This window comes from Oryctolagus cuniculus, chromosome 3 (assembly GCF_051225735.1).
Source record: "Oryctolagus cuniculus isolate XC-2025 breed Fujian yellow rabbit chromosome 3, ASM5122573v1, whole genome shotgun sequence".
Classification (NCBI taxonomy): Eukaryota; Metazoa; Chordata; class Mammalia; order Lagomorpha; family Leporidae; genus Oryctolagus; species Oryctolagus cuniculus.
This window is the reverse complement of record NC_142869.1, coordinates 48543438-48565446: the sequence shown is the minus strand read 5'-3', so window position 1 is coordinate 48565446 and position 22009 is coordinate 48543438. Positions and strand designations below refer to the sequence as shown.

The window sequence follows — 22009 nt, the reverse complement described above, 5'->3', positions numbered from 1 at the left end:
CAAGGATATTGGTTTTTGCTAACCCCAATAATTATTCTTTTCTTCTATCTCTTTTCATCTATTTGCTGCATTTTGCACAATGTTCACCTTCCCTTCCCCAAAACCTGCAACTCACCTGACATTCAACATGGCACTCTCCTGACTGAGTTCTTCCCATCTCACTGTCTTAGGAGATCTAAAATGGTCCTCCTGACCCATCCACATTCTTCAAACCCACTCCACTTGTCGTCTTCCCCATTTCTGTTAATGACAACTCCATCTTTCCAGTTGCTCAGACCAAAACTCTGGAAGTCATACCTGACTTGGCTCATTCTGATATAGTGCATTTCTAGCAGGACTGTGAAGTCACCAGCTGCTATCTTCCGCATAGCTGCCGACACTGATCACATTTTCCATTGTCACTGCTACCACTCTGGTGCAAGCCACCAGACATCGCAGTGACCCTCTAACTGCTTTTCCTGCTTCCACCTTTGCTCCTGTCGCTCTCTTCCCAACAGTCAGAGCAGCCCTGTTAAGTCAGGTTAGCACGTCAGGTGTTTGCTTGAACATGCCAACAGAGCCTCCTCAGAGAGGGAAAGTCAAAGTCTGCAAAGTCTGCTCATAGACACCACGCCCTTTCGTCCTTATCACATAGATTCTCTGCCCATTGCTTCAGCTAGAGTAGCCTTCTTGCTGTTTCTGGAAAAAGCCAGAAAGGCTTGGACCTCTGTGATGTCCTTCCCTGACTGGAGTGCCTAGCCTCAGACATTTAACTGGCTGGTTCCTCCTCTCCTTTGTGACTTTATTCAGATGTCACCTTGTCTGCCCACTCTGTTCAGCCGTCCCTAATCCCCATCCCCTCTCTTGCTTTTTCACTGTAGTGCTACACTGGATGACTGTTATTTATTTCTTGTATTGTCAGTTTAGCCTCTTAGAATGGAAGCTCCCTGAAGTCAGGGAGTTTTGTATTATGTGCTGCTAATGCAGACTCAGTGCTTACACATGCAGTAGTTCAATAAATATCTGAATAAATGAAAGCATTTATGTTTAATGCATACACAAAGGACAAACGGGAGTATAAGTCTCTCCAAAATTCCTAAAATCTAATTTGACAATACATATTTAAAGTTTTAAATATGTGCTCAGTAATTTCATTCCCAGAAATTTATCAATGCAGGAGTTCCCTAACCAGTGGTAGGGCAACATTGCTCCAGCTATTTATGTGAAAAACAAAATTATTCTGGAAAATAAACTCTTAACCTGGTTTAATTCTCAAATTTGGTTGCACTGTGTATTTCCAGGGGATTAAAAGTATGTTTCTGCCTGAGCCCCATCTTTGCAGTTCTAATTTAATGGGTTTGGTCTGGTTGTCTGTGCTATTAGCAGTCTTTGGTGGTTATCATCCAGATTAGGTAATTCATGTGGGGCTGTAGCTAGTAATCCTGTTCACATCTCTGGCCTTGTATCTTTTCCACAGAAACTGAAGGAGTTAGAGGACATTATCTGTAAGCAGCTTTGCAATAGGGATACTCCATGTATATCAGGGAAATGCTCTTAATTTGAGGTTTGTATGGGAGTATTTAGTGTTTCTTACTGGCATATATGTGTATGTGCATGTATATGAACTTGCAACTGTTCCAAAATAAGAAAAGGGATCTCTTTTATTATAGAGAAATCATGATAATAAAACGGAATTGTGGCACTGAAGGTTAAGCCTCGGCCTGCAGTGCTGCATCCCATGTGGGTACTGGTTCAGGTTCCAGCTGCTCCACTTCCAATCCAGCTCCCTGCTAATGCACCTGGGAAAGCAGCAGAAGATGGCCCAAGTGCTTGGGCCCCTGCACTCATGTAGGAGACCTGGAAGAAGCTCCTGACTCCTGGCTCCTGGCTTCGGCCTGGAGCCATTGTGGTCATTTGAGGAGTGAACCAGCAGATGAAAGTTCTCTCTCTCTCTCTCTCCTTTTCTGTCTGTATCTCTGCCTTTCAAATAAATAAAGAAATCTTAAAAAACAACAAAATTCTATAGTCATCAAGTCCTGCACTCCAATGTGTCAGACATGATGTTAGGAAAAAAACTATCATATACTTCTTACAGGGCTGGTTAGGAAACAGGGCTCTTAACTTGGGAAAGCTGGGGTCTTTTTAGATTTATTTATTGATCTTTATATAGGATATTGAGAAACACCAGCAAACAGTAGTTAAAACATTTTGAAGCATTAGATAAACAATATGAGAAAGATTTTTGATCCTACAGAAGTCTTCTCGTGCTTTCAAAAAATTTTAAAAGGTTTTTATTTTTTTGAAAGTCAGAATGAGAAAGAGAGAGAGAGAGAGAAGAGAGAAAAAGAGAGGAGAGAGATCTTCCATCCATTGGTTCACTCCTCAAATGGCTGCAACAGCTCGGGGGGGAGTGGTGTCGGGGAGGCTGAAGCCAGGGGCCAGGAGCTTCTTCCAAGTCTCCCAAGTGGGTGCAGGGGCCCAAGGACTTGGACCATCTTTTCTGCTGCTTTACCAAGCGCATTAGCAGGCAGCTGGATCTTAACTGGAGCAGCTTAACCCACTATGTCACAACGCCAGCCCCTTTCATGCCTTTTTTTTTTTTTTTTTTTTTTGACAGGCAGAGTGGATAGTGAGAGAGAGACAGAGAGAAAGGTCTTCCTTTGCTGTTGGTTCACCCTCCAATGGTGGCCGCGGGCGGCGCGCTGTGGCCAGCACACCACGCTGATCCGAAGGCAGGAGCCAGGTGCTTCTCCTGGTCTCCCATGGGGTGCAGGGCCCAAGCACCTGGGCCATCCTCCACTGTACTCCCCGGCCACAGCAGAGAGCTGGCCTGGAAGAGGGTCAACTGGGAAAGAATCCAGCGCCCCAACCGGGACTCAAACCCAGTGTGCCGGCGCCGCTAGGTGGAGGATTAGCCTATTGAGCCGCGGCACCGGCCTCATGTTTTCTTTGTACATGTAATTTGCAGCATTTTCTACATCTCGTTACTTTTGAGGGCCATGACATATTCTCCAATAATAAATCTGCCACCGGGCCGGCGCCGCGGCTCACTAGGCTAATCCTCCGCCTTGCGGCACCGGCACACCGGGTTCTAGTCCCGGTTGGGGCGCTGGATTCTGTCCCGGTTGCCCTTCTTCCAGGCCAGCTCTCTGCTGTGGCCAGGGAGTGCAGTGGAGGATGGCCCAGGTGCTTGGGCCCTGCACCCCATGGGAGACCAGGAAAAGCACCTGGCTCCTGGCTCCTGCCATCGGATCAGCGGGGTGCGCTGGCCGCAGCGCGCCGGCTGCGGCGGCCATTGGAGGGTGAACCAACGGCAAAGGAAGACCTTTCTCTCTGTGTCTCTCTCTCACTGTCCACTCTGCCTCTCAAAAAAAATAAAAATAAATAAAAATAAATAAATAAATAAATCTGCCACCAATAAATAAATACGTATATTTTTAAGAAAATCAGCCTTCAATTAATTCAGTTGCCAATAATATTCTGGATATTTTTCATTTGAATAAACACTCCAGGTAGGTAGAGGTCTAATATACTTGGAAGTAGCTTTTTAAGATGAAGAAGCCAAAGTTGTTCACTGTATTAAAAAAAAAAAAAACACCAAAAATGCAACTGAGTTGGATTAACTCACCCAGGGATGCATTTCTTCACAAGGAAACATTAAGTTTTTCCTCATAAGCAGATACCACTGCACTGTACCATCAGACAACATGTGACTGATTACAAAGCCTTTCAAAAATTCTATTACTCACTTAGAACACAGCAATCCACTTTTGAGGGCATATAAATTGTTCTAAAAGAGAATTATCACATGACAGTTGGTTTTAAATCCCAGTTCCATAACTTACTGTAAAATGAGAATCATCACTTCACACACATTAATTATTAAGTAATATATTAATATGTGGAAAGTGCTTACAAGTGTAAAATACTTGACACACAGCAAATGATCCATGTACTGGCATTCATCCTTATGATTTGTGTGGCTATTGTTGCAATCATTACTACACATTACTTCTGAATCTTTTAGTTAAATGTTTTTAAGAAAAAACCTGGTCAATTATGTTACAAAGTAGATTATCTCCATAATGTGAGAGTGCTGTGGTTCTTAACAATATATTTATTGTGAGTTTCACCATGCAGGCTGAAGTGTATCAAATAGTAGTTCTTGAGCTGTTTTTAATATTAGTTGTTGTAATAGTTTTAAATACATGGACAAGTTAAAAATGATCTTCATAATCCCAAGAACCAGCACTTGGAAGTGAGCATGGGTCCTGGTTGCTGAGCAAAATTTACAATAAAACCTTTATTAATGAGAATCTCAGTATCCAGACTCTTACAGGTACTGGATTCTAATGGGGACCCTTCTGTACAATACTAGATGTCACTAAGCAACATCTTTAATTTTATATATTTATTTTCATTTTACTTTAAAGGGAGAGAGCAAGAGGAAACGGGAGATGGAGAGAGAGAGAATGAGCCATTTCTTGGGTCACTCCTCAAATACCTGTAAGAGCCAGAGCTCAGCCAGGTCAAAGACAAGAACATAGCACTTGGAAATCAAACCAGAACTCCAGTGTAGATGGCAGGAACCCAAAAACTTGAGCCACCACCTACTGGTGCTCACTAGCAGGAAGCTGGAATAGAGAGTGGAACCAGGAGTCGAACCAGGCACTCTGATAGGCCATGTGGGTGTTTCAAGTGGAGAATTAACTGATGTACCCAAAGCCCTAGGCAACACCTGGGCATAAAGTAGAAGAGTCTATCGTTTCCAAACAGGCTTATGTTTTGGCTGTGAAAAGACCCGAAGATTAACAGCCTTAGAAGGAAGAACGTGAAGTAGTCTTGTGAATTCATTATGGAGAATCAGCAACATCATTACAATGACCTCACTGAGTAGGCTGAGTGACAGATTGCTTTATTTCACTGAATGGTCATATCAGGAAAGACCATCTGCATAGCAATAGTTCCTGACATCTCTTTTTCTTTTTTTAACTGCTACCTTTGGAGAATGTTTTGGGGTTAGCTGAAACCAACTAGCTTGGGCTGAAGAGTTCCCGTCCTGCCCAAAGCATCTTGCTTTTCAAGGCTGTCTTCAGTTGGGGTGATGAGAAAGCACCCAGCTGCCATTTCCTGATAACTGCTAAATTAGGGGGGAAGCAGATGATCAGCTGAGTTCGTCCTGTGGGGAGGGAGGAAGAGAAGGCCAACTTCTGCTTTCCTGGGGCTTGGTTTCCTAAGCTCCTAGTTCCTCTTTATAAAATGCCCCTGTAATCAGTTCAGGGAGTGGCTAACTTTGTTTTCCCAGCCTCTTTGTCACTACTCTGTTCCACAGTCTTAATTGGTATCCTGTCTATTCTTAATCTCTTTAAGATCTTATCAAACCTTAAAAAGGGGGACTTACTTAAATTTCCCTTCAATGAGAATGTTTTCTGTGGGCTAAAAGACATAATTTTGAAAAAGAATAACTAAAATTAAGATACAGCTTGAGGATAATCGAATTGAAGCGTCGAGTCCAATCAGACAACCCCTGAGGCTGGATGCTGGTTCTGATTCTGTCAGTTGCATCATTTATTTTATTTGATGTTGAATTCAAGATAATAATGTTATTTTACACCACTTTCCAGTATTACGTCAGTGGCTTTGGCACGCTGGGACTTACTTGTTTATGAAATGGAAGTTTCTGCTTCCTTAAGAAATGTCTCAACTCATGGTAATGTGAATATTTTTGAAGCCCTTTTGGTAGGGCTAGCCTGTAGTGCCTGTTTGTAGATGTTTGGGGAGTAGAAGTTGACTTAAAAATATTCAGAAGAGGGAGGGGCTTAAGGCTTCTTGAGGCTTCCCTAACAGTTTCCTTACCATCACAAATAGTTAAGTAGATTCTTTAGAAGTCCTACAATGCATCCTGCTGCTGCCACTATGTAAGTCTAAAAATTACCTGCAGGATGGAGAGCTCCTGGATGAAGACTGCTTGGATTAAATGCCCAGTTTGGCCATTCTCTAGCTCTGCGGTCAAGTTACAGCAGCTGTAAATGAGGATTAAAATGAGCAGTCACCACGTAAAGTAGTTACAAGATTAAACCATCACAGTTTAAGCTGTTACTGTACTAATGTCTTTTTTTTTTTCAATAACAAAAAATTGGCGAGGGAAAAATATTGAGCATCTACTATTTGCTGGACACTAGTCGGACAGTTTAAGATCCCACTTGATCCTCTGTAAAGCAATGTTCCTCATCTCATTTTTCGGATGATGAAATCATGGCTAGGAAGCCTCACCATTTCTCCTAAAGGTCACATAACCACTGACTAGTTTGAACCCGGAATTGTCCCTAAAGCACATGTGTACGTGGCACAAAGCAAGCCTCATTCACTTTCTTTTTACTCCCACCCCAGGGTATGTTTCAGGGTTTCCAAAGAGCAGAGTGCGGGAGTGTCATCTGAGAGAGCAAGGGGTACAGGAAACGTCACTCTAAGGATTGTAACCTCCAGCGTTTGAGTGACAGGCAGGGGACTGGGTCGGTTTGCGTTGCAGTCGGCCTGCTCTCAAGTTGCTGGGTGACCCTCGGCAAAGTACCTCACCCTTCCGGATCGCAACTAAAACATGCTTAGCACCAGACGGCTGGACTGATTTCCTAGCTCCCTCTGGTTTTAAAATCGCAGCCTTGTAACCACAGACCCCTCCTCACCATTCGAGCCCGTTTCCCGTTCGTCCGGGACCAGCCACCCTTTGCCACAACTCGGCTGCACAGCCTTCGTAGCCACCGCTCCCTAAACCCAACCCTTCCCTGTGACCGCGGGACTAAAGGTCAGGGGCGAGGGCCCGAACACCGCCGGCGGAATTACAAAGCAGGCAGTCCCTGAACTTCGCGAGCCCGCAGCAGAACGCCACCCAGGGAAACCGAGACAGGGCAGACCTGACGCTACGCCGCGACGGCGGGGGCGGGAGGAGAGCGGGCGGGGCGGGGCCGAGAGCGGATTGGAGGGCCGAGGGGGCGGGGCCCGCGCTGACGGCCCCTGGGGGAGGAGCGACGGAAGCCGCGTCGGCGTCAGGGGCCTGTTCTCGCCCCTTAGTTTCCCCTCCCCCGCGCCGGGCGGGCGTGGCGGCGGGCGTGCCGGCGCTGTTTGACGTCATAAGGGGCGGGGCGGCCCGGGGGGAGCAGCCGGCGCGCGGGCGCGTTCCGCAGTTGCTGTGTGGGACGCTGGCTGCGCAGTGTCTCTGTCCTGCGCTCCGGTGTTGCTGTCACAGTCCGTCCCTTCCCGGAGCCCGGGGACAGACTGGGCGCGCGCCCGTGTGGGAGTGGGACTCAGGGCAGAGGTGTCCCTCGCTGCCTTTTTTTCTTTTATCCAAAGATAGGGGCAGTTCGCACGCTCGCCTTCCTGTCGCGGGGTTGGGAGTGGGGTTGGTGGGCGGAGTGGTTCGTCTTTTTTTTTTTTTTTTCTTTTGAACTTGTGAGCGCTTTTTTTCTTTCGTTTTCTTTTTTTTTTTAGGCTGAGTGCCGTGCGGGCTGGTCCCCCGGTCCCTGAATAACCGCTTTCTGCCCCTTCTCGCCACCCCCGCCCAAGGTCGCCCCTGTCCCGGGAGGGTGGGAAGCCGCGTCCCCGCCCTGCCTGCGGGTGTCTCCGCAGCCGTAGCCGCACCTGCCTCAATATGAATGGGGTCAACGACCCGCCTCTTTTTATAAAAGATATTAAGCCCGGACTGAAAAACTTAAATGTCGTCTTTATTGTGCTGGAGATAGGTAAGTGGGGTCCACCGCCCTCGGGGCGCCCCGGGGCCGGGAGCGCCGGACTCCCCTCCCCCGCGGCGCCCTCTCCTCCCCTCCCCCACCCACGTGGCCCCGGTGGCCTCCTCCCGGGCTCGGGTCCTACCTGCGGCCAGAACCCGGCGTCCAGTGTAGGAGGAGTGAGAGAGCCCCTTCTGGACGACCTCGTTCGCTAACACACTCCTTCCCCCTTTTCGATTTTTAAATCCTCACAGGACGCGTGACCAAAACCAAAGACGGCCATGAAGTGAGATCGTGCAAAGTAGCAGATAAAACGGGCAGCATCACTATTTCCGTGTGGGATGAGATCGGAGGTCTCATACAGCCAGGGGATATAATTCGGTTGACCAGAGGGTAGGTGTGCTTCCAAGTGGGCTGGGCACGAGGAGCAGGGAGCGCTGTCGGGGTCGGCCAGCTCCTGGGTCTCAGCAGTGCTGAGGAGTTGGGAGCCCCTTGGGAGTTAACGTGGACTGTGTGGGCTGTAGCACACCTTGGCAGTTGCAGGCCACAGCGGCCACCCACTGCACCCCCGAGTTTATGGGATGGTTGTATTTTAAAAACTCTCCTGGGAGTCATTGAGTCTTTTTTAGTAGACTGTTAGAGCCTGTGCTTTCGCTTTTTTGTAAGTTATTTAAGCCGGTACAGTTGTCCCCGCCCCTCCATTTTTCCTGCCCATGTTTCACTTTCTTATTGAGACAATGTGGACACAAGTAAAAAATGTACCTGTGGGATTTACCGTTTTCTGTGTGTCACATTTGTACTTGGAACAACATAAGATGGGAATTTTGCAATGTCTTGGAGGCTCAGTGTCAAAAACCATTTCTTGTGTCTTACAATGTAAGGGCAGGGTTGTACAGAAACCAGAATGTCACCAGGAAGGTGTTTGGCAGGAAGACATCTGTGATACCTTCTTCCAGAAGTCTCAGCCTGCAGATCGGTGGCTTTAACAACTGAGTCACCCCCCCCCCCTTTTTTTAAAAAGATTGCTTTCAGAAATTCACCAGATCTGTATCTTAGGAAGATAAAAGGCCAAGAGAGGAACTAGAACTAGAAGGTAGAATTTGAAGGTGTTGAGGACCCATAGAATTGTAGTAGTTTTCAGTCATCAGTCACTTCAGGAGAAATTGGTGGAGATCTAGTAAGTAGAAGCTGAGTGTAGATGGTATCTTAGAGGCCTTACAACATCTGCAGGAAGTGAGGTAGAGTATCAGCAAAGCAGGAAGTGAGAGTCAGCCCTTTGACATTTTATTCTCATCCTCTGACTCAAGACACTAATTATGTCTTTTCAACCTAAACAGAAAAGTCCCTATCTGGGAGGTTGTGGTGAAGATTAGCATAACTTGGAAGTTTCCCAACCCTCCAGATATCTTTCTGAAAACAGCATCTGTTTCAAATTTACATATAATGGATATTTTCATCAAAAAATTTGTCAAAAATTAAATTTGGTACCATAGTTTTTATCAGATTTTAAGGAGCACAATTACCAAAGAATACAACTCAAAGGGAGATTCAAAACTAAAGAAGTTTTGACATTGAGAACTTACTACATCTCCATAATACATCTGCTTGTGTACAGTGGAAATAATTAGACCCTAAATACTAAAATAACACTGCTTGGAGTCTGGCCCGTTGTAAGGCCCTCAAGTTCTTGGGAATCCTAAGAGTGGCTGTTGAAGTAGGGCATACCTAGGACAATGCTTAGTTTGAATATTGACATGCTTATTAGGAAACTCTGCAAACTCGATTTCAGCATGCTCATTCTTTAAAACAAACCAAAGTTAAATTAACAAATTTTTTAAATCAAAATGCACATTTTTACTTTAGTAAGGTGAAGTGATAATGCATAGTCTCAATCACTTTGTGTAACTTAAGAACTATGAATGGAGCCTTTAAAAAATAACTCATTAAAATGAAAAGAGCTTTATAATGTGAAACTAGCAAACTTCATTTTAGTATATATCTTTTAAGATGAACTTCACTTTATTTGGTTCAACTCTTTAGTTGATAAAGTCATGAAGTTACCATAGGAGTTGTACAAGGAACCTGGAAAAACAAAACTTGGACTGATTTTATGATATTGATTACATTTTTCTTAGTTTCGTATATAGAATTATTTAATGATGTCATCTGCATTCAGAATTGTTATGAGTAAACACTTGTTTTTCTGCCAGGTTGCTATGGAAATTTATAAATTTTGAAAGCAGATGTGAAAGATGCAAATTTTGAAAACAGCTGTGTGAAAGATTTTTAACTTTAGTTTTTGTGTGTGCGCGCGCTCGCGAGTGGTGTTTTGTTTGTTTTTTGTTTTTGTTTTTAAAAGCAACTTGATTATATTATGCTAAGTCTTCAATAGCTTGGCAACCTTGTACCTAAAACTGTTATGTCAGTATTTTACTGGATCATGTAAATGAGTATAAAAGTAAACATTATAGCATTGATTCTGTTTTTTGTGACTTAAAAATAATTTCTGCTTAAATTCCTAGTAATTAAAAGCTTTCCTTTTGATAATTGACTATAAAGTTGAGATTATTTTGGGAATAACAATTGCTTGTTACGTGCAAAAGATTTTGTTATTTTCTAGGGTTAATTATAGTTGATAATTGTGTCACTGTTTGGCTGTAGAATTTTCTTTGTATTCTTTAGTAAGTAGCAAGTTAATCAAAGTTAGATATATTTTATTTACTGTGGTAGACAGAGGGCTTGATATCCGCTTCACCCCTCTCCCAAAAATAGTGTGAAGATTTACTTGATTTAAATAGATAAAAATATACATAATTCTAAAAACCTAATTTATTTTCTTCGGTAGGTATGCATCCATGTGGAAAGGATGTCTAACACTGTATACTGGAAGGGGCGGTGAACTTCAAAAAATTGGGGAGTAAGTATTAAAATGCAATTTTGTATAGTTGAATAAATTGCAAATACTGTCTACAGAATAATTGGTAGGTATAAACTATAAATGCTTCCTCAGCTTTTTTTTTTCCCCTTTTTTTAAGGCGTATACTTTCTTTGACGAGTTTGTAGTGCATGCATATGCTGTCCTGTGGCTGGGAAAGTTAATTTCTCCTGGCAAAGAGCAGTAAGAAGCTGCAGTTGGGACCAGCTCCAGTGTGGCCCTTTGTGTAGAATTTGGAAACATGTATCTTTCAGGTGTCATTGGAAGTAGGCTCTGTCTCTTAGAGGTTTGCCAGATAAGTGAGATTTGAGTTTCAGGCTCTACGTTTACATTTTTTTTTCTGTTTATGGGTGAATTTGTACTCTGGTTGAAAGGACTTGCAGCAATGAAAACTGAGGTCCTCTATTTATCCACAGTCTAGGTACGGTGCAGGCAGCCGCAATGCGAGCTTCCGTACACTACTACCCTGGTAATGATCTCCACCCTGACCTGGAGGAAGCATCCTCTCTAAGGGTGTAAAGGTAATTCAGCCTCCATGCTAGCCTAGACATTTTGGTTGTATTACAAAGTATGGTATGGGCCATGAGCCAGAAGATGAGTTCATTCTATTTGGTAACGTTCAGACATCTACTTACTGCTTATCAAATTGGAGGATATTTAAAGAAAGAAGCCACAGTGGCACCAAAACAACAAAGACCTCACACTGAGTTCATGAGATAGCTTTAGTTTGAAGAACTCATTTTAATGAAAAAACACACACACACACACACACACACACACACACAGGTTACCAGCTCTTAAAGTTCAGACTGCGGATGTAGCACCTTGCCTTCACTAGGAGGAAAATTAGGATTTGCTGCGGTTTGTGTTTAGAGAAGTGTTAGAAAAGTTCTTGCCTCAGTGTACCCAGGGCTGAGGATGCAGTTCTTATGTTTCTGCATTCAGAGGCATTTGTGATAGAGGTCAATACAGTGAAGAACCACTGGAGATCACTGCTCTTTGTCAGGGTCAGTCTAGGAATTACCAGATCTAGTACTTTTTTCTTTTTAATAAGGAGAAGGAACTAAGACAATGCTTGTGTGTCATGTTAGTATGCACCATGCAGTAAACTTACAGGAAGCACTGGGATAAACTGGTGGCTTGATAGCCAGTTGTCTTTCTTGTCTAGCATCCGCTCATAACCTTGAATGATTATCTTTGCAGATTCACAGTGATTGATCAAAAGAGGGCCTGGATGACAGTGTGTGAATGGGTCAGTGCAAATCCATCACCACTGCTGCAGAAACCACCCCGGACCCTAAACATGGTTCACTGGAACCAGCCTGTGTGGAAAAGCGGGACAGAGATGTGTCCTTCATCTTTGTTGATGTGTTTCTGTGTCCTTCATCTTTGACATGATTTATGTTTTGCAGTACAAAAGAAGAATTTAAACACAAAATAGAATGTTTTGTGTGTTGTAGACAAATATTTGAAGTTTTTCTGGGGTGCGGTAATTCAGGAAGTTTTTGTTATAAATGAATAGTTAGGACATTGCTAATAAGAATTCATTTGACGCTTAAATTCTTCATTCCCGTAGTTAAGGGTGTCATTTAAAGAAAGGTTAATTAATTTCAGAAGTAACTTAACCTGTCTTCTATTTTCAGGTTTTGTATGGTTTACTCAGAAGTGCCAAATTTCAGTGAACCCAATCCAGATTATCGAGGACAGCAGAACAAAGGGGTAATTAATCCAAATATATAGTGCAGGCTAACGATTGTGTGTTATAGTTCCATCATTAGGCTAACCCTGTGATATTTGGAGTATAATGAAGAAAATTTTAAAAGAATCTTTATTTTTTATTATACATATTTTATGGTTTTGTATATATATAGCATCATATACTAGTTCTATTTAGTGCTTTCTGAAGTGGGGAATATCAGGGAATATAATAGGATGTAACAGGAGCTATGAAAAGTTTTAGCACTGGATACACTTGAGCAAATTTTTAAAAAAATTGGTTGTTAAAAGAACTTAGGATGGATATAATATTGTAATATAAATATGTTCTTTTTATCTTCATTTGGTAATATTGAAAACTCTTTTTAGGCACACAGTGAACAGAAGAATAATTCCATGAATAGTAATATGGGTACAGGTACATTTGGACCAGTGGGTAAGAATTTTTTTTGGCATATTTGTGATCAAGTGTGTATTGAGGGAGTTATGAAAGGCTTAAAGGAAAGAAATGTCCTTATGGCACTGAATGTGAACTACTAGCTTGGAGGAAATAGTCAAATAACTGATCTGATTTTACAGAAACCAGGTACCCTCTTAAGCCAAATTATTGTGTACCTTCCATATTTAGTTTTTGGAGCAGTTAGGGAGGAAATAGGGTAACTAATGAGAAATCTTAAATTTTTATTTCTATTAGAATGTGCATGTTATTTTTCTGTTGATTCTTATAAAATGTGTAATCTAATGACTGATTATAACAGGTACATACAGAGTTATTGCTTATTTTGATTAACTGAAAGTCTGTTATCTTTAGTTATAGTGATGTAGAATTAATTAATACCACAATTTTTCACATAGTGGCTGCCTGTTTAAATGATTATTTTTTTAAAAAGCTTTATCTATTTATTTGAAAGGCAGCATTACAGAGAAAGAAAGGAGAGAGAGATCTTCCATCCACTGGCTCACTCCCCAGATGGCCAGGGCTGGGCCAGGCTGGAGCCAGGAGCTTCTTCCGGGTCTCCCACATGAGTTCAAGGGCCTAAGCACTTGAGCCATCCTCTGCTGCTTTCCCAGGCACATTACCAGGGAGTTGGATTGGAAGTGGACCAGCTAGATCTTAAACTGGTGCCCAGATGGGCTGCTGGCACTGTAGGCAGCAGCTAACCTGCTATGCCACAGCACTGGCCCCTAAAAGATAACTCCTGGAATTTGATGTTAATGGTCCTTTCAGTTACTGGAGTTCTTCCCAAGGCCTTATTCTTAAGTAACTGGGAAAGAATCTTTGTGACTGGGGTTAATTAAGGTGACCTGTGTTTTATTTGACCTCATAGCATGTCTAGCACAACCAGTCATCATCAGTCATATTATGGGATACTTTGCTGTGTTTGCTTTGATTAGAATTACATTATCTGTAAAAAAAAAAAAAAAAAAAAAAGAATCACACTGTTTTGAAATATTTAATCATATCTAAGGCAAATACTGTACTATTTTAACATTTCTTTTTCTTTGATCCAAAAAGTGTAGACAGTGTATCATATGCTTTTTTTCTACTCTGTTTCTTATTTTGTTGCCCGAGTTGACTTTTTCTCCCTCTCACTACAATGCAGCATCAAGTTAATGCATTTTCAGTGTTGTATATACTATTTGGAAAAACCTAGAACCCACATTTTTTGGTAGTAGAAAACTAACGTGTTTATTTTCCCTAATATTATTTATGAGCATCAGTAGTGTCTTATAACTTCAAATACATGTACATTACCTTATATAGACCATGAAAACAGAGATGAATTTTTTTCTTCTTTTCTTTTTTTAGGAAATGGTATTCAACCTGGCCCTGAGTCACGGGGATACCAGTTTTCATATGCTGGTAGAAGCAATGGCCGGGGACCTATAAATCCACAGCTGCCAGGAACAGCCAATAACCAAACAGTCATGACCACAATAAGTAATGGCAGGGACCCTCGGAGAGCCTTTAAAAGATGACCTATGCCAAATATTCGCATGTAGTTCTTAAGCTACATGTTCTACTTGAACACTTACTGCACTTTTATTTATTGTTAACTGTGAAAACTGTGTACTTTTTTGGTTTCCTTTTCCATTTTCAGTTTGTTAAGAAGAGGGATTTGTTTTTATAGCAAAACCTGTTAAGCTGCTCAAGTCTTCTGTTGAAGAATGGGAACATTCTGAAAAGTAGGGGCATTTATTTTTAGAACAAAAACGTTGGCTATCCTCTAAAAAACCACCCATTTCATGGGTGAGTTACTTAAGACATCAGCTTTATAGCCTCTATGAGTCTGTCTATCTGTATAAATTTTGTAATATTAACATAAGGCTTAGTGGAAGATATTCTTTTGTCTCACATTCAGATAATTGCCAACTAAAGCAATAACTACCAAAAAAAAAAAAGAAAGAAAAATACCACATCAAAAAGACAAAATCCCACACAAACCTGGTTAATGCAGTGTTTTGAATATTTGTGACTTCAGGAATAATTGACTTCTTCATTGAGTGACTAGTACTAAAATGTTTCCAAGGATTGAATCATCCTAAATTCTTGTTTTACCAAAAAATCATATTCTTTATCAGAATTACGGGGTAGGATGTGATCTGTACAGTAACAAGTAATTTTTAGAAGAATGCTACTTTTCCTTAAATTAGGGTAGTGCTCTTAACATTTGTTACCAAACTTGAAGGGAAATTTAAAACTGAATCCTTGAATATTTATATTTTGAAACTACCGTGTTAAAGATTAAAGTACAATTTGAAGGAGTTACAAAGTCATAACAAATGTTGATCTAATTATTTTAAAAGTAATTGTAGTGGCCATCACAGTAAAAGTTACTCAAGTTGAATTCATGTGGTAATATACAGTCTTAAGTTACAGATCCTAGACACTGAAGAGATACTGAGCCACAGCGGAGTATCTAGGCACTTTATTTGAGAGGGGTGTGTGTGTGTGTGTGGGTATGTGTGTATGTGTGTGGTCAGAGTTTCTAACCACAATTCACATAGCCTTATTAGAAAAAGTTAATGACTCTCAAAGAAGCAATTACAGCCTTATTCAGAAATGTAAAGAAGGAGTTTATTTATGTGCTATAAATGGTACCCATTTCTACTTTTTACTTTTTGTAGGAGTGGATAACTGGTAAATTTTTCCTTTGTTAGAATTAAATTCATCTTGAATATTATCTCTTGAATAAAAACTGCATTACTGTTAACAGACCTACCTAATTTTGCCCAGTCTTTGAATGGAGAGCCACTACATCTCAGTGTAAAAAGTTGTAATGACATCAACCTGGTGATTGCTTAACTGCATGTTGCATAATTTGTTTTGAAATTCAAATTTTCAGATTTGAAATTTGAAAAAAGACTTGTTTTCTGAAATTTATAGTGTCTGAATTAAGAAAATTTGTGACAATTATTTGCTCAAATTCAGAGTATCTACAAATATTTCAATATTTAGTATGTATTAGACACTGGAAAATGTTAAGGGGTAGACAAAATATTGAATAGTCTTAAGTTTATGGTCTAGACTAGTTTCATAATCTGGTTTTATATATCGTAATTTAATTATTTTGAGTTTGTGACTTAAGTTTTTTGCACATTTCAAGATTATTCTTAAGTTATTTGAGGTTGGGATAGAATGTTTCTTGAGTATAGATGTTGAGAATTAAACAACCAATTGGTATATAACTTTATTTTTTTTAAAGATTTATTTGTTTGATAGAGAAAGAGGGAGCAAGGAAGAGTGAGAGATCTTCCAGCCACTGGGTCACTCCCCTGAGATGGCTGAGCCAGTTTGAAGCTAGGAGCCAGGAGCTTCATCTCCATCTCCTACAAGGGTGACAGGGACCCAGACACTTGGCCCATCTTCTACTGCTTTTTCCAGGTGGTTAGCGGGGAGCTGCATCAGAAGTGGAGCAGCTGGCACTCCAACCGGTGCCTTGTGGAATACCAGCATTGCAGGCAGTGGCTTAATCTGCTATACCACAATGCTGGCCCTAGTACATAACTTTTATTTATTTTTTTGGTTTCTTTAGTATAGAACTTAAAAAACTAAATGGAGATACAATAGTATATAACTTAAAAAACTAAATGGAGATACAAGCAATACTTTTATTTGTAGGAGAATATAGTATTTTTTTTTTTCAAAGATTTACTTATTCAAAGTCAGAGTTACGCAAAGAGAGGGAGAGGTCTTCCGTCTGCTGGTTCACTATCCAATTGGCTGCAATGGCGGGAGCTGTGCCAATCTGAAGCCAGGAGCTTTTGGGTCTCCCACGCAGGTGCAGGGGCCCAAGGACTTGGGCCATCTTCTGCCTTCACAGGCCACAGCAGAGAGCTGGATAAGAAGTGGAGCAGCGGAGACTCAAACTGGTGCCCATATGGGATGCCAGTGCTTCAGGCCGGGCGTTAACCCACTGCACCACAGCGCCATCCCCGGGAGAATATAGTATTAAAGGTGATCCTAAAATAATTTTGGAGTTTTGGAAAATGAGCATAATATCACGGATTGCTAGGCTTTTGATCCTGGCGTGCTTGAGATCTTTCTCACTGAGTCTTAGATTCCAAAACTATGAAAATAAGTCAGCAGTAGGAGTTAAAATTTCCGAGTAAGAAAGAATGGTTTCTAGCATACAATAATTCAGCAAACATTTGTTGTCTAATCACCTATAAGGAAAAAAAATGCAGAAGTGAGAGAAGTATTGTCACCCTTTCATATTGGGATTGCATTGACATTTGCCTCAATAATTTAGCCTTGTTCTGTGTTATTATTTATTAACAAATTTCTTTTTTCTTAAGGGAAATCTTCAAAACCAAAGCAAAGTGAGTTATAATCCATAATGACTGTTTGCCTTAACCATCTGCTTGGACAACACTCATCAAGAGATTAAGAGGAAGAAAATTTTCCACCTTCCTCTTTCCTGGTGCCTTTGGCTGTCATCTTTGAACTACGTTTAAACACCACCAACTGAATACAAAGACCATTTAGTATAGAAATACAGTCTACTAGGATTGGGCCCCTGTATCATATCTAAAGAATGGGTCTGCAGTGGGTTGAAGTGTGACCAAACCAGCTAACCCTTGTCTGGGCAGGTTCTGGGGGGAGTTGCTATTATAGTGATACTCAATTGTGACATGTATAATGTTTCAAATGATAGGTAACAGTGAAGGCTATAGCACACTTCCTGCAGGCTTTTCAACATTCAGGTTTTCCTGTAGTGTATCAGGTTTAGTTAAGTGGGTTTTTTTGTTGTTTTTGTTAATATTTGAAGACCATTTAATCCTAAATGTATATAGCACTGAGTGTTTATCACTCGTATTTTTATCATTTAACAGTTCAAATGAATAATTGCTGGGTTGAGTATTGCCAAGGGAATTATACTAAAACAGAAATGAGGTTAGTGAAAAATTATAGTTGATATGAGAACTTTGAAAGTATGGGAAGGTGGTTAACTGACCCTTAAACAATTTTCTCTGAGGCAGATTGAGAGAGTTTTCCATCATTCTGAAGACACAGTGTCAGTTGTTAGTTTACATGTTGTGTGGGCCAGACATTTCAGCTTCATTACTGAGTTACTTCCCTGTCCTGGTGTCATTAACATAATGAGTGTTTGCTCCAAGCCATTTGATGCTGCGCGTGACTCAGGGTAGTTTTATCTAATGCTTTGGGAAGAGCTCTACAAACTGAACTAAACGACAGACGACTGACGGCATGAAGTAGTGTCAACACAGAACACTTTCCCAAGTTTAACTCATTCTTGGAATTACGTGCCCCATTACTAGTGTGTGTGTGTTTTTCTTTAGATTAATTTATACCCTGATAGTCCGAACATTTCTAGTGGAAAGAGATGGTCAATTGTCTACAAGACGTGGGAGGTAAAGGGGTTACAGGGAGAGATGCTTGATGTTTGTCAAAACACAAATCACAGACTTAAATCTGAGAAAATCAAATCCAGACATCTGACAAACCATTTACTTAGCACTTTTTCCACATTAACATTAGACCCGAAGATGTTACTAAGCTTTTTACCATGATGAGGTGTCTGGTGTGTTGTAAAGAAAAGTGCAGATCTTAACAATTCTGGCCAGTAGACATTTAAACTTCAAAAGAATGGTAGGTCACAATCTTACTATGGCTCTGCCAGCCATGAAAATGATGGGTGATTCATTGCTGAACATAATGGATCCCAGGTCTTCTAAGAGTCCATCAATACTTCATGCCTTCACCAAAATTCGGTTCTGCATATATAAGGATAATCCGCATTCTTGGTCTATATATATATTGGATTCAGAATAAATACATGGAATTCACTATGTTGAATAAAACATTGTTTATAAACCATCTAAGGCCGGCGCTGCGGCCCACTAGGCTAATCCTCCACCTTGCGGCGCCGGCACACCAGGTTCTAGTCCCAGTCGGGGCGCGGGATTCTGTCCCGGTTGCCCCTCTTCCAGGCCAGCTCTCTGCTGTGGCCCAGGAGTGCAGTGGAGGATGGCCCAAGTGCTTGGGCCCTGCACCCACGTGGGAGACCAGGAGAAGCACCTGGCTCCTGGCTTTGGATCAGCGCGGTGCGCCGGCTGCAGCAGCCATTGGAGGGTGAACCAACGGCAAAGGAAGACCTTTTTCTCTCTCTCACTGTCCACTCTGCCTGTCAAAATATATATATATATATATATATATATATATATATATATATAAACCATCTATATGACACTTCTCAGGAAGTTGTTAGAAGTACAGGTTAAAACTGACCTAGGAGAGCTGCCCTGGAAACGCCCTGAAATCCCTGACCTCCTGCCCATCAAGCCTCCCTTTAACAGATAACTTAGTTTTGGAGTTAGAGTAAGTGGTCTCTATTTAGCTTTGTGAGGCTACCACATGAGTGATTGTACTGGGAAAAAGTTGTACTTAGGAAGGATGTACCTCCACAGGATGGAATTGATGGGTAAAGCACGTAGTCTTGAGCAGAGTAAGTTGAGTAAGGCCTCGAGATGTGAGCATGGCAAATTTTGAATTAAGTTCAAATAGAATTATTCAAATTACTGTAGTGCTGACATCTCAGATCTCTGTAGTGGGAGTCACATGGCTTCATCTGAGCCTATGTAGATCAAAGTAAAAAGCTTTTCTACCCTAAGTTTTTGTTAAAAATTTAAAATAGATTTTATTTCAGCAAATACACATTTGCAGTGTCTTCCACTTTACTGTCACTCAATTCCTTGTGAGAAGGACTAGAGGAGAGCTGCCAGAATTGAAAAGTAGTGGAGTTGGAAGAGTGATGAGTAATCCTGAGGATCCCGGTAGAAACCACTGTTAATCCTGGTTATAGATCTCAATCTTGTATGTGTACCAAGAAGCATCTACATTATTTCCCACAAGTAATATGCAAGGCATTATTTGATTGCCATGTAGAACTTGCCTTCAGATATTTGTAGTTTTACTAGGAAACCAAGACCTGTGACAAGTTGCTGGACTGAAGCGGTAATTAGCCCAAGTAGCGCCATCTACTGGGGGATTAGTATGTTTGTGTAATTTAGGAATCCGGCTTGGGTTGACGTTGGGGGGGAAGGTTTGATGATTTAAACATGATATGCAAAATTGTTAAGGACAATTGGGTTTAATTCCAGTTTATAAACAACCAATACTCTGACATCAAAAATATTTTTCCTTTCATCACATTAAACCGAACTGCCACCCCTAAAGCTACAGAAGATATGCCTTGTTGTGTATTCTTACATTTGTCAATATTACTAGTGGGAAGTGTGAACTGCTAAAAATACCTTTTGATGAGTGATGTTATAGTGAAAACAATTGAAGTATAACACAAAGCTGCCCTTAAAAATTTTATTCCATTACCCAGTGGTATTTTATAAAATCCTGACCAAATGACTGTTGCTGTTCTTGTAGTTATGTAAGCTTTGCAGAACATGACCTATTTTAAATGTCAGGGTGTGTTTTGATGAAAAGAACATAGATTTGAGCAGAGAAGATATTGGTTTGAGTCCTGGATCTACTATTTATTGGTACCATGACCATGAGACTCATAAAAAAGACTAACGGGATTATGTGAACCAGTGTGTGCAAAACATATCTAGGGCTCAACAGTTTGAGCCCTTTCCCTGTGATCAGTGGAAACAAGACAAATATTGGTCATGCTATTAGTGGAAAAATCTTTTAAATGTGAACTATTTATATGAATTACCACTTTAAAAAAAAAAAAAAACTAAACCAAGTTTTAGGGTCTTCTCTGGGCACAGAAAATCATTTCGGCTGATAATTTAGCCTGACAGCCTGTAGGGTTGAGTCTTCGTTACAAAGATCTGCCCACTTGCTGAATATTCACCCTGTGCTCTTTTCTCATAGGCTTGGTTATGAAAATGTAGAGGAAGAGGGTAGGCCACATTTTGTGCCAGAAAGGTCAGTGACTGGAAGGTAGAGGATATCTTGCAGTTCTATATTCCCCATGACAGCCCTCAGGATTGCTGTGCACCCAGAAGTGTGGAGGAATTTGCTTGATAACTAAAGAACTGAGTAACTTTTCTCAACATTTTATGAAAAATTTCATGAAAAAAGTGTGAACATTTTTATACTCACCATTTAGGTTTTGCTACTAACATCTCACTGCTTGTCTTGCCACATCTCTCTCTATCCCACGCAATCCATTTTTAATACATTTCAAGTAAACTCGACATGAATGCATTTTCCCTAAATATGACTATTCATTACATTTCATGTTTTGCAGTTTTTAAACTTTCATTTTGTGTTTCATTATTAAGTGTAAAGTTTACCTAAAATAAATGCACAAATCTTAGGTGTACATCCATGAAATTTAACAAATGCCTAACAAGATATAGAACTTGGCCATTACTTTAGAAATTTCACTTATGTGCCTTCCCAGGTTATGTGGCCCAAATGACCATCATTCTGATATTTTAAAAATTGTTCTTAATGAAAGGGGAAAATTTCATCAATGCCAAGATCATCTCTAGATTTCAAGTTTCATAACTCCAACCTTGCCAGAGTACAGTTGAACAAGCCCCTCACTCATTCTAACACACTTCTATCCTGTTTCCTTGTTTCAGCTTAGCTGTAACTCTGCCCCATTTGTTTCCCTCAAGATTTACACCCAGCATCCCAGACTGTTGGGGTAGAAAGTGCTAGATATGCAGGTGGGTAGGAGGACTTGCAGTCCCAGGACTGTGGCTAGAGGAGTTGGCTATCAGAGCGTGTCAGTCTGCCTTCTGCAGGTGTAGGTAAGGTTGAAAGCCTGTGGCAGGGTGTGACAGGAACGGAGAGACAGGAGAGGAAGGGGTTCACTGAAACTTTAGTGATTTCAGGTCAGGCACTCAGCTTTGTAAGTTTTTGATTCTCAAACTCTACTTTTCTTGGGCATGAACTGACCAGAAATGCATTTTTCCTTAGGATTTTGTGCTTTTCAGGGTTACCATATTTGTTTAAGTGACTTGCCGAGCAAACACCCATCATTCTCTTAGTCTACAAGGGAACCTCCTCGGATGACAGACTAACACAGCATGGCTGTGTGCTCTTGCCCAGCGTGTGTGCACGTGCACACATGTCTGCACTCGACACACGGCAACACTGCAGCCAACAGGGTTGTTTCTACCTTGAGCTTCACATTCTCTGGTTACATGTCTCTCT

At 41.2% G+C, this 22009-nt stretch overlaps 2 protein-coding genes across 25 annotated transcripts in view; one reads left to right on the top strand and one right to left on the bottom strand.

The window, feature by feature from the left end:
• Positions 1-7108, bottom strand: part of LOC149127332 (uncharacterized) — a 304837-nt gene extending 297729 nt beyond the window's left edge. For 12 of the 22 annotated variants that reach the window (XR_016231996.1, XR_016231995.1, XR_016232000.1 and 9 more), the window contains exons 1-2: positions 6891-7108; positions 5915-6002 (exon numbers count right to left, since the gene is read on the bottom strand). Coding sequence is in view for 6 of the 22 variants with exons in the window: in XM_089330163.1 (XP_089186289.1) it covers positions 5915-6002; positions 6891-7108 (306 nt within the window). In the remaining 16 variants the exon portion in view is untranslated. Of the gene's footprint in view, positions 1-3010; positions 5159-5914; positions 6003-6662 lie in introns of those variants that run through there. The other 10 variants (XR_016232005.1, XR_016232003.1, XR_016232008.1 and 7 more) reach the window with 5 other exon arrangements.
• Positions 7109-7158: 50 nt separating this feature from the next.
• NABP1 (nucleic acid binding protein 1) lies at positions 7159-15574 on the top strand. 3 transcript variants are annotated; one of them, XR_016231994.1, is made up of 7 exons: positions 7159-7715; positions 7955-8093; positions 10546-10617; positions 11052-11156; positions 12279-12354; positions 12721-12787; positions 14162-15574. XR_016231994.1 is itself a non-coding variant. In XM_002712351.6 (7 exons), the coding sequence occupies exons 2-7, from the start codon at positions 7625-7627 to the stop codon at positions 14329-14331; spliced, it is 615 nt and encodes a 204-aa protein (XP_002712397.3). In that variant the 5' UTR covers positions 7159-7291; positions 7540-7624; the 3' UTR covers positions 14332-15574. The 3 variants fall into 3 exon arrangements, 2 of the variants coding, with proteins under 2 accessions (XP_002712397.3, XP_069926559.1); XM_002712351.6 differs by lacking the exon at positions 11052-11156 and having other exon boundaries at positions 7159-7291; positions 7540-7715; XM_070070458.2 differs by lacking the exon at positions 11052-11156 and having other exon boundaries at positions 7159-7291.
• Positions 15575-22009: the final 6435 nt, after the last annotated feature.

What these genes read in the sequence shown, in the direction of transcription:
- NABP1 (XM_002712351.6), top strand. Translation starts at nt 7,625, where the DNA reads ATGAATGGGGTCAACGACCCGCCTCTTTTTATAAAAGATATTAAGCCC. An exon ending in ATAATTCGGTTGACCAGAGG is followed by an intron (nt 8,094 to 10,545) that starts GTAGGTGTGCTT and finishes TTTCTTCGGTAG; the next exon opens with GTATGCATCCATGTGGAAAG. An exon ending in GAACTTCAAAAAATTGGGGA is followed by an intron (nt 10,618 to 12,278) that starts GTAAGTATTAAA and finishes TTCTATTTTCAG; the next exon opens with GTTTTGTATGGTTTACTCAG.